At 40.8% G+C, this 11,685-nt stretch overlaps 2 protein-coding genes across 2 annotated transcripts; one reads left to right on the top strand and one right to left on the bottom strand.

The window, feature by feature from the left end:
* Nucleotides 1–762: 762 nt before the first annotated feature.
* Nucleotides 763–3,967, bottom strand: zfyve19 (zinc finger, FYVE domain containing 19). The gene is made up of 11 exons (XM_070919987.1): nt 3,850–3,967; nt 3,633–3,754; nt 3,492–3,545; nt 3,244–3,410; nt 2,986–3,128; nt 2,718–2,826; nt 2,309–2,527; nt 2,077–2,153; nt 1,747–1,845; nt 1,494–1,654; nt 763–1,274 (listed from the first exon to the last, which is right to left on the bottom strand). Exons 1-11 carry the CDS (start codon nt 3,901–3,903, stop codon nt 1,196–1,198), a joined length of 1,284 nt encoding a protein of 427 aa, XP_070776088.1. The 5' UTR covers nt 3,904–3,967; the 3' UTR covers nt 763–1,195.
* A 1,298-nt stretch (nt 3,968–5,265) lies between these two features.
* bub1bb (BUB1 mitotic checkpoint serine/threonine kinase Bb) lies at nt 5,266–7,560 on the top strand. Its single transcript, XM_070921021.1, has 8 exons — nt 5,266–5,408; nt 5,530–5,589; nt 5,681–5,825; nt 5,925–6,121; nt 6,209–6,372; nt 6,511–6,704; nt 6,791–6,891; nt 7,275–7,560. The coding sequence occupies exons 1-8, from the start codon at nt 5,266–5,268 to the stop codon at nt 7,552–7,554; spliced, it is 1,284 nt and encodes a 427-aa protein (XP_070777122.1). The 3' UTR covers nt 7,555–7,560.
* The last annotated feature ends 4,125 nt before the right edge of the window (nt 7,561–11,685 follow it).

Raw genomic sequence — 11,685 nt, 5'->3', positions numbered from 1 at the left:
CTGACATGGCCAGAAAAGGCAAACACAGTAACGGCCTCCATGCAAACCTTAATGGAGCAAGCCCCCAGAGGAAACTGTAATTATGGTTTCTCCTCAGTTAGCTTGACAGTAATGCACACTGATGAAACTGCACTCGGGCCTTCTCTCTGTCATACACCGAGGGTCTTTCGGCTCCATTATTGTAATTTGCTTGCTTCGCCCACCACTTCCACTCTTCTCTGACACAAAGGCCATCCATACTGTATACTTCTGACAAGGCCCGCCAGCCTGGGACATTTTTGTCGAGTGATGATATCAGCGATAAAAAAAAAATACATAAAAAAGGCTTCAGTGTTAAAAATACAACTAAAAAGGAATGCAGTGTTCCCTCAAAGATGTGACACGGCGCCTAACACTTTTGCATCCTTTACAATGAAATTACACACAAGGACAAGAAAGGCAATACTCATGTCAGACTCACAGCCAAACATAGATTACAAGAGTGACTGCAGTGCCTGCCAAAAGAAAACAAAGCCCTCAGTAATCCTTTTATACTGACTCCTCTGTACTTTTTCAGTCCGGAGCTGACAGCAGTCTGGGATTGTACATCATCCCAGATGAGCTCATGATGTGTCTGCTTTCTGTATGTGTTATAATCAAATGGTGACAAGTGCAAAGTGTGTCTAAGATGAGCCTTTGTTGCCTTTGGGAAGTAGGGCAAGTGACATTAAAAAGCTTCTTATTCGGTTGGACAGTTTTAAACATTTCTGTGCACAGAAGCTGTGCAGTTTGCTAAAATACCAACATTGTTTAGCGGCCTGTGCAAGATTCACTTACCTATATTTCTATACATTACAGAAAAAAATAGGAGCTATGTTTTTCATATAATACAAATTGTATCACATTTACATTATTAAGTTTATTCTAGTCTTTGCTTTGCCAATTGTTACCCATGGTTTTTTGATTAGTTCAGTTAATCTGTTAGTAATTACAGAAAGCAGATGCTGCTCTTCCTGTGGTCTACACAGATGCATGTTTATAGCCACTTTGGACGGATTGGATAACATAGGTTGAGGTTAAAATGAGGGGTTCTGGCTTGCTTTAGATAATAGGTAGTGTTTAAATCTTCTGAGACACTTTTATTAACAATAACAGGTCACTTAAGTCTAAAGCACAAGTTTAGCAGTGACTGAACACCTACAGCACAGTCTCACTATCATGTCTTCCTCTTCTTCTTTGGCGCAGTGTAGTTAGTGGTACGATGCTCCATCCTGTCATATTTATCATGGCCTTCCCTGGGGAGATAATGGAGAGTGGATTGATAATTCATCCCACTAAATACTTTATATTCATGCTGCTTAACAGTATGGCAGCAGCCTGTCTACAGTTTATCTAGGTCATGGTATGCATTCCAAATCACAGCCATCTTTCTTCAGAGAGCAAGGATTTCCTTGCAAAGACCAGAAAACCAGAATTATTGCTGCGCTTGTTATAATGAATGTATGCTACACTACCTGAAGCAGCGGTTGCAGTATAGGTCTCCATCACAGGTGTGACAGCGAAGGGTGGCGTCTTGGTTACAGATGCAGCACCATGGAAGCTCCTCCTCATCACTGTCTGATGGCTGATGTGCAAAAGCAGCTGGTGAAATCCTACTCTTGGGTGCTGGTGCCAGCTGGGGACATCAGATCGACAAGGGATTAAATGATATTCGTTTTAATAGCTTGAAAAAATGTATGAATGTGTATTTTGGCTGATGTTTAGTACCGGTTTCTTAGTTTTTTTCTTTTCCGTGTTCTTTGGTCCACTATGTTCTAAAGGTATGTTGTAGCCACTGGCTTCATCCAATGCAGCCTCTTCAGAGAGCTGGAACAAACATCAGAAACATAGGGATTTCAGAACATGTGCCCCAATTCACATCACAAATGATTAAAATGGCAAAATAGCAGCCCCTTGTGGCCTCCCGCAATGGTCAAGATAAGTTCACAATCATCTTTAAAAGGTGTGACATGCACTCAGTAGTAGTCACTTTTATCATGTAAAATGTATAATAATCTACATTACAGTATAGACTTCATTTTGCATTAAGCCCCAGACCTGTTTTAACACTCTCATCACAGCTTCTTCCTCAGTCTCTTCCTCACTGTCAGGATGCTGAAAGTCCTCCATAGTAACTAGAAGTGAAATCACAAACACAACAATGACTAAGACATTCACACTTCTGTCACTGCCACAATGGTTACAGAGCTCTCATCATAAATTCTGACATTCTAATGTGGAAGTAAGGACAACAGACAGTGGTACACCAAAATCTTTATGCGTGATGTACCCTTGTCTGGGTCCTGCCCCTTCAGCTGTGCCAGCCTCTTGGCCATGTGGAGGATCTGATCCTGGGAATGGTGTTCGTTCCTCAGCTCCTCCATGGCCTCCTCCAGCAGACGGGCCTTCCCGGCCTCCAGCTGCTTGACCGCCTCCTGGTTCTCCTCCAAATTCTCATCCAATGTCCCCCCCTCCCCCTTGTTGAGATCATTCATACGCCCATCTACACCTGCAGAGGGATTAACAGGTTTGGGCATATTTAGGAAATCCCTGCAGTAGCCAAACAAAAGTCAGATTTTGGTGTCAGAGTGCAGTCATGATATATTATTATGACTGCGTAAGATTATGCTGTGACTGCATCATTAATAATTAATTGAATGTGGGAGAAAACCAATGAGACAAGTAACAAGTAATCTTACTGCATTCGGGATTTGAATGCTGGTTATCTATGGAAACCTCCTCTGTCATCTGAGTAATCAGATCATTGGCTTGTTCAGTCTGAGTTCTGGTATCTGGAGGCTGGTGCACCTGTACATATGAGCACACAAGTACATATACTGGTAAGCGATTATAGCAAACAATTTAGCATGCAGTTCCTTCTAAATAGCCTTAAATACTGTAAGCTGCCCATGAGGCATACTGTAAGGCCCAAAGCATAACAAACAAGTAGGAAGACATTTAGCTCACAGGTGGAGGAGCTTGAGATGGTGGAGGCTGACCCCGTAGAACTGCCAGACGGTCTTCCATCTCCCCTGCAGAAGGCACTGGCCGGCCGGGAGCTTTGAGAGCAGCAAGGCGAGACTCAAGCTCTTTCTCAGAGGGGACAGACTCTGAAAAAGAGGTAAAAGGCTTACTATGTCTTTTGCCATAAGAGAAAATATGTATTATGACTGTATTTGTCAGATTAAATCAAAATGGTAGCTGCTAAAAATCTAATTTCATTACTTGGGGCAGTGTCCTCCTTCAGCTTTTGAAGTCTTTCAGCAATAGCCTGATCTTCTTTACTCAGGCCTTTGGATGGTAGGTGGCCTGCTCTGCTGTTTCTATTGCCTCCATGTGCAAGAGGATGTGTCGACTGTCCCTGCTGTTTGGCCTCAAATGCAGCGACCCGTCTATGGAAGAAACATGAACTTTAGCACGAAACTGCCTTGTCAGTATTTTTTTTTTTTTTTCAAATTTGATCATATACTCACTTTTTGTAATTTTCAGGAGGAGACCATTTTCCAGCACTGTTTGGGGATTCCCCACTAAAAACGAAATGAAGATAAGCAAGCATGCTTATGAATACTAATTTAGAATCACAATTAAATCATTTTGCATGGTTTGACCTTTACCTTGTCAGATTACCATGGCACTGTTTGCAGACCTTCTGCTGGGTGTTGCCACAGCGAGGCACCACAGCACTGAAAGTCAAACAGCTGGAGCAGAAGGAGCGGCCGCAGCTCTTACAGCCGAGCTGTGAGGATAATATAGCGTAAATTACACCATTCACTTTCCTTAAAACGTTTAGTGTGTATAGCTATGTGGTAAAATTAGCCAGCGAGGTCTTACCTCCTTCTTGAAGAGACTGAACTTTGATGCACAACAATAACATCGATTGTCCATGCCGACACGTGTAAAGAGTCATGAGACAGGGTATTATAATTGACTGATATTGCTCTAGCGGGTGAATATGAAAACGAAAACCGACTCTGAGAACAATAACTTGGCAGCTAGCTACCTATCAACCTTTCAGCGTTGTTATAATCAAAACAGGAACCACCTCGGAAGTTACGGTGTGACGTTCGTTTGAGGTTTCCTGTTTTTGGTTCCTCCAATCAGCTTTCTCCAAATCCTCTCGCGGTCCTTGTTCAAAACACAGAATCGACCGCTGAACAGCGTTCCTGCTGCAACGTTGTACCTGTAATAATCTGGAAAAAACACAAAAGGAGGCTTAGAAGCGGTATGAAAAAACACCATTTTGTTGATAATCAGTGCTATTTTTATATGTGACTGGTATATTTCGCTAATATTTGCGAACAACCGCAAAAACTATCGAGCCAAACGCTAATGTTAGCTAGCTAGTGTGTTAGCTCCCCACGTCATGCACCCCTTAACGTTCGAAAAAAATAATTTATTAACGTTAGTAACTTAGCGAGGACACTGGAAACATCACAGCTGTCCTTCAGTCATGGATGTAAATCGATAGCTACAATAAATAGTAATTTGTGTGTTAGATGTTATGTTGCGAAAGATGATAACACCATAGTCCTGTGTCGTTATTATACCCTTACGCTAATCTTCTGTCACTCTTTGCCCTTGTATGGTATGATTCCTATGGCTTGATTACTTTTCCAGTTTGAACTCTCAAGCACCAGTTTAAGCCCTAATTGATGGTAATAATTATTACGATACTGAGTATAATAAACTATTTATATGGGACATTACAGACATGAAAATATTAGCTACGTGGTGGTTTACGTCCATAACGTTAGTTAAACAATGCTGTAAAAACATAAAAGTCAAAGGACAGGATTACAGCGCAAGGTAAATGTATGAATTGTTAAAGCATCATTAAAAATCATTAGGCCAGCGCAACAACGACTTCATAAGCCTTTTAATCTATTGAGAGGTCACACCAAGGTCTAAGGGGATAAAATCTAAAATAACTTGTCTAACAGTCATGTTATTATCATTATCTTTAAATTTGTTTTTAGACTATCGATATTGTTCATATTATATAATGTAAGAAAACAGTAACAAAAAAGCCCAGGGTGATGTCTTCAAATGTCTTGTTTTGTCCAACCAACAGTCCAAAATCCAAAAGAATATCACTGAAAAAGATGAAAAGATCGTCAGTGTAGACAAAGAGCAAGTGCAAGAAGAGATTTTAGAAGTGAAGCACGCAGAAAAACATTCTTAAGTAACTAATAACTGATGTCTCTGTGTTTGGGTTTGTCTGTTGTTTGTGTGTAGTTAATTTCCACAATGGCAGAAGGGGGAGATGTGGAATGGGAGCTGAGCAAAGAAAACATCCAGCCACTGCGGCGAGGCAGAGACATATCAGCCTTACATCAGGCGCTCAGTCAACAGCAGGATGGACTCAGCTCTGCCATCAACCAGCAGAGACAGTATGGACAATCTTTAAAATATTGCACCCTTTGGGTGACGGTAATTTATTCCCACTTATTCCTAGCAGTTTTCACATGATGATGGAGGTTTTATGTTTTTGTTTTTTTTTTGCTTCTCCAGGGCCTTTGAGTCTGAACTGCGAATGTATGATGGAGATGATCCACTTGATGTTTGGGATCGGTAAGTCAAATATGTAAAGTGTATTCATATGTGGTGCTCTTAAATCTGAGAGGTTTAGTTTCTAATCCTTACGTGGTTCTGTCTTCTACAGGTATATTAAGTGGACAGAGCAAACCTTCCCTCAGGGAGGAAAGGAGAGCAACCTCTCCACACTGTTGGAACGAGTCGTGACCAAATTCACAGAGGAAAAGAAATATCACAACGACCCTCGCTATGTTGACCTCTGGATCAAATTTGTACGTGTAATATTTTAACCTCTTACTATTTTTGCTAGTTTTGACAAACTAATGCAGCAGTAAAAACTTTTGCCATTCATGTGTATTGTGTGTCATTAGGCAGAGAATTGCCCGGAGCCCTTGGATATTTACAGGTACATGCAAGCGCAGGGGATAGGAATGACACAGGCCTCCTTCTACATCGCTTGGTCTGAGGAATATGAGAATCAGGGCAACTGTCGCAAAGCAGACCTCGTCTACCAGGAAGGATTCAAAAAATGTGCTGAGCCACATGAGAAGCTCCTGCAGTTTCACAAGTACTGATTCATCCAGTAAAGTTTGAGCTACATTTTGAAAATGCAAAATACTGGCATAATCTCAATTTTCTCTATTGTTATTCATAGGGCTTTGCAGGCACGTGTGTCCCGACAGGTTATGATGAATGTGGAGGAGGACGATAGTGATGATGAACCTAAACAACCTGAGAGAGTTTCTCTAGCCGACCTCAAACATAGAGGGAAGAAAAAGGCCATCGCCCCCATCAACAGAACCGGGCCTGCAATCAAAAGTAAGCACATGAATATTCAAATCTGATCTGTAGTGAAATTTTACGCTGATATTACCGGTACTCCAGCACCTTTCTAAATATCAGCGTTATCTTTAAAAAAGGTGTTTAATTTTGGTATCTGGTGGATTTTGTGAACAGGTATTTCTGGAGGCCTGCAGTCACACGCCACCCCTGTCCTCGGCAATGCTTCGAACAGTCGGTTGGTGATCTTTGATGAGAACAAGGCTCAAAATGCTGGCCCTTCAGAGCCTAAGTTAGAGTCTTGGGTGGCTCCTCCCACTTCCAGGGCAAAGGAGAATGAGCAGAGGCTTGAAAAATGGTGTGATGTCAAGGTATGAGACAAGCAGGTGCTGTGTGAGTTGATTTAAATGTGTGGAATGTAACCCAGTGATGTCAATTGAATGTGTATGTACCATAGATGCCACAGAAGTCCAAATTCGGACATACTGTTATGGCCCCACCTCCTCCCAAACCCACCTTCCAACCATTTGTTGAGGAGTCGGACCAGCCTCCAACGATGTGAGTGACTACAAGAATCTTTTATCTGCAGTTTTGATACATTGCTTTTATTTGCTGAACATTTTTATTTACGTCACACTTTCAGGTTCATGATAATAAGAAGCAACATATTCCTGAAATTGATGGCTAGCACTGAAATACAATAATTTTGATAATGAAGTAAAGCATTTCCTGTTACAAACTCTCAATTGTGATGATCTGCTGCCTTTCTCTGTTTAATATCATTGTAAGTTGAATAGAAAAATCTAATTTTTATGGGAAGATGTTCATACAAAAAAGTTGAAGCCCTATTTGTGACTTTTTTAAAAGTAAGTTTATCCCTCTCAGACTATGTTCGTAAAATGTCTTTGCTTTGCTTTGGCATCTTTCTTCTATGCCTTCAGGACTCCATGTAAGATCAACTCTGCAGTGAACACAGTTTTATCATCACGTAAGCCCTGCAGAGAGGAAACTCCTCTAAAGAGACTGCAGGAGCACCATCAGCACCAGAAGGAAGCAGAAACAGGAAAACTACAGGAGCAGAGCATGTACTGTAAAGAGCTGCTGCTCAGCGGCGCCACTGAGTTCTGCTTTGAGGAACTGCGTGCTGAACGCTACTTCAAAAAGATGTCACAGGAGGTCAGAGGTCAAAAGGATCAAGCTAGTGCCAGTGCTTCAAACTGATGCATCTAAGAAGACCGACAATTTGTTTGTTGTTTTTTATGGATTTTTACCTTCATTTAGACAAGATTTTATCTGCAAGTATCATGTAGTTACTGTTTGTTATCCTGCTGTAAATATTTTGTTCATAGAGATCCAGTTTTTCAGAAGGGTAAAAAGACAAAAAGGGTAAATCTTTTTAGAAACCCTTTGAACTTAAGACAGTAATTTAATAGTTGTGTTGGATTTGTTAAAATATGGCGGGTGGGAACACCTGTACAATGTAATTTAATCCAGTACAAAATACCACAAACTGCAAAACTGACGACAGTGTGGAATGCATCTACATCAATATAAACTACATAGGCTTCACATTATAATGAATGCTATGTGTCATTTTCATGTAAATACTAAAAACACTTTTGTCAACCATAGCTCAGGTCTCTGCTGCAGAAATACTACTCACTTACTTCACTCTTGGTCCATTTATCCATTTTTCTGAACTGCATTGTTCTTAAGAACAGTGTTTTTTTATGTGTGCTGCCTTTTGATTTGCCTTGTTCAGTATCCCTTGAGCAGATGTTTCAGTACAATTCCAACACAGTCGAAAGAGGGCTTAAGTGAGGTGACTCAACTGGGTTTTATGTCTGAGTATGAGTGAAATGTCCCTTCTAGGTCACGTGTCATTGATGTTCAATAAACTTGTTACAATCTCTGGCTGATGACTTGTGGTTTGGGGTTTTTTTTAGACAGAGGGGGATTGTAGTAATGCACTGTCAGCAGGGGGCATGCGAGGGAAAGCATGGATTGTGTTCCTGGTAATGGTATTTGGATTACAAATGGGGTGCAAGAACAATTTAGTGCTGACTGTAATCTGTTTGTGCAGTTTAAAGAGCCAACACTAGTGGGCATGAGTACAAACAACAGAAACAATCTGCATTTAGATAGTCATAAATGCCATCATTATTGCTACTTATTCTAATGAATTGACTTAATTGAACTCCGTCACCGCAGGGTAGCCTTGTGTTTTTTAAGGCATCCCAACACTTACCAAGATTTTTATGAGCAAATCATGCATTCAGCTGGCCAAATGTTAATCATTGTCCAGGAGAGGTTACCCAGAAGCCCGTGGACTAAAGTGGTGGGAGTAAACCTAATCTGCTGTGATGATGGGATGTACTTAACACACAGGCAGTTTTGCAGGGCAGACTTTGATGAATGGCTGGAAGATGGGTGGTTGGCTCATTAGCAAGTGAAATCCACCCTTTGCAGTTGTGGGCAGAACAGGCCTCGGTTATCCCCAAGAGGTCACTACCCTGATGTACTATGGCACAGAGTGTTGCTGCTTTTCCATGCACATGGAGCACTGGAGGAACAGACTTTAATCTCATATTGGAAATATGACACTGCCAGCAAAGATCCTCTCAACTGGTGAGTTCCCAAACTGTCTACTTTAAATGTTGGCTTAGCACTGAGAGCAGCTGAAATTCAGTGATAAATGATAGGCAACATGATGCACCCCCATCATAATAACACAGCATAACCACATCATAATGCATCCTCTATGGCTTGCTATTTGGCAGGACTTATTAAAAGCTCATCCCGCGGAAGCAAGCAGCCAGTGACTCCGATAGCGCCTAAGACAGAAAATCTATAGCTCTCTCTTACTGCAGTGGACAGATGGTACAAGCAAGCCACCTTTCTTTAATGCTCTTTGGACAGACCCTCAGAGAAGAGCTTTTGTCCGGCACTGTTACTTTGATAGACAAGACCACTCAGGCTCTGCATAGGCCGTGCTTTACAGTCAGAGCTCTTAACCTATTTGTGCGGTTTGTACTTACATGCACCAGTTCACAGAAGGTTGTCTGCCCAAGCCTCCACAGTACCTCACTCAGAGGTCAGTAGGCATCGTGCATCGAAGTGAACTGCACCTGGCTAGTCAGACATGGAGAGGGAAGAGAAGCCTGAAGTGCTGCAGAAAACCATGAAGCCAATTTCTTTAAAGAAAAAAGTATGGAAGCTCATTTCTGCCAGGAAAATAGAAAAATTAATTAAAAGTTAGTTGCAGTAGCTCAACATTGTGACTTACTATCTCATAATTTTGATTTACCGTCCTATATTTTTTTACCTATTATCTCATAATTTTGAATTACTGTTCCATAAATTGACCTGCTATCTCACAATCTTGACTTAATACTATCTCATAATTTTGATTTACTATTTCCCAATTAGGATTTACTATCCCATAATATTGACCTACTATCTCATAATTTTGACTTTTTATCTAATTTTCATCATTTTGACTTGACTAAGTCGTAACTGGGACTTTCTATCTCATAATTGTGACTTACACTACCTGGAGCATTTTTGTTTTTATTATAACTAACCCATCTATTTTTTTTCTGGGCAGAAAGGAGCTTCCATATTTAACACTATTGGATGAATGAATGACACGAGCTTTGTCTTCATTATAGTCGCTTTACTCTTACAGAATTAAAATGGATTTATAGGTCATCTGGAAATGTCAATGGATTTTGACAAGAAATTACATTTGATCTAGCTGTATAGGCTGAACCCTGATAACCCCTGGTGTAATCCTTACAGATTCATCCTAAACAAGAGAGTGAATTGAAATGCAAACAATGGCAGTATCACTTATGCGGCCCCTGGGCTTTCATTTTAATGACACTGTGGTTTAAGACTACTCACTGTAAGCCCTTTTTAACATTACAAGCTATTTTATGGGGGGGGGGTCAATGTTTTCAGGAGATGCTTTAGCAAGGTCTGACAGTGAAGCCGACAAATGCATTTGAATAAACCCTTTTAAGCCTCTGGTGATCTAACAGAAATCTTAGTTACCGTTATAATGTCTCTCCATAGTGACTAAAACAAAACAAAAAAGTGATAATAATTCTGTAATTACAGAGACAGTATTTAACAAATATAACTCACATATCCTGCAAAATGCAAAACAAATAAAATAATTAGAAAAATAAACTAAATTTACACAATTTCTTTCACAATCTCTTCATCATTTCTCATCATTTAGCTTCCCTTGCATATTTGCTTTATGCCATCTAAAATAAAATGCTGCCTGATTAACAAATGAAAAAGCTCAGATCAGAAATGAATTTCTTAGCCAATAGCACAACAGTATTCAGGACAGCAGGGATAAGAAACATGTTCTTCTTTTTAGCAAGATGTGTTTCATTAATTGAAATTTTGACCCGTCCAGTTGCCCTTTGTATTGGCCAAGCAGAGACATGAGTGTAGGTACATAAATGGCTCACCAGATTGTCCGAGCAAACAGGACTGTTTCTGTGATAGCCACCATTTTTTGCATGTAAAGACACCTATTATAAGACAGCTTTTATTGCTGTTCACAGCTCTTAACTAAAAAGAAATCAGGAAAATAAGTCAAGCGAGGCAGTAAAATATAGCCAAGCCAATAAATATCTGTGACAATAATGCTGACAAGTAAGAGTGAAAGAGAGGGAGGGGTCATGTCTGCCAAACCCCCAACGGGCAAATCTGTCATTGTTATGCAGATTGGTTCAGTGGAGCCCTTTTCACTTGAGTTTATTTGATGTGTAAGGAGGAACATCATTATTTAAGTCTGTTGTAGTGCCTTTGCATGCGTCTCTCATGTCAAAACGGCATGTATAACACGTATGCCCCAAATCTGGCTCACTCTGCAAGCAATTTCTGCATGACTTGACCCTAATACATTTTCCTGCTTTGTGTCTGGTCTTAGCAGCTGTATAAATTATTCAGGAAATGATTGTGGTGAAAAGAGAGGGGAACGTTTTGGTCAAATAATAAGGATGCTGGACTGGAGCAGCGTCCTAACTTCTGTTACTTGTCTCTTGATCCACAAAGATTTTTGGGTCACAATGGACTCAAAAGAGATTGTGAGGATGAGGATTGCACCCTCTACAGAAATAGCTCCACAACGTGCCCCCCCCCCCCTTTTTTTTTTTACACTCACCAACCCCTCCCGCCATCTGCCATCCCTGACCCTGTCATTCAATGGATAATGCATTTGACTGAACAGCAGCACACTGGGCGAACGCAGCACCCTCGTGTTCTCATGTCACCCACTTTACGTGTAAAAGAGACAGAGGGAGAGGGTGGATGAAAGGTATCCCAGGTGAT

Source organism: Enoplosus armatus, chromosome 15 (genome assembly GCF_043641665.1).
Source record: "Enoplosus armatus isolate fEnoArm2 chromosome 15, fEnoArm2.hap1, whole genome shotgun sequence".
Classification (NCBI taxonomy): domain Eukaryota; kingdom Metazoa; phylum Chordata; class Actinopteri; order Centrarchiformes; family Enoplosidae; genus Enoplosus; species Enoplosus armatus.
The sequence above is the reverse complement of the archived record's forward strand: the minus strand, read 5'-3'. Positions and strand labels throughout refer to the sequence as shown.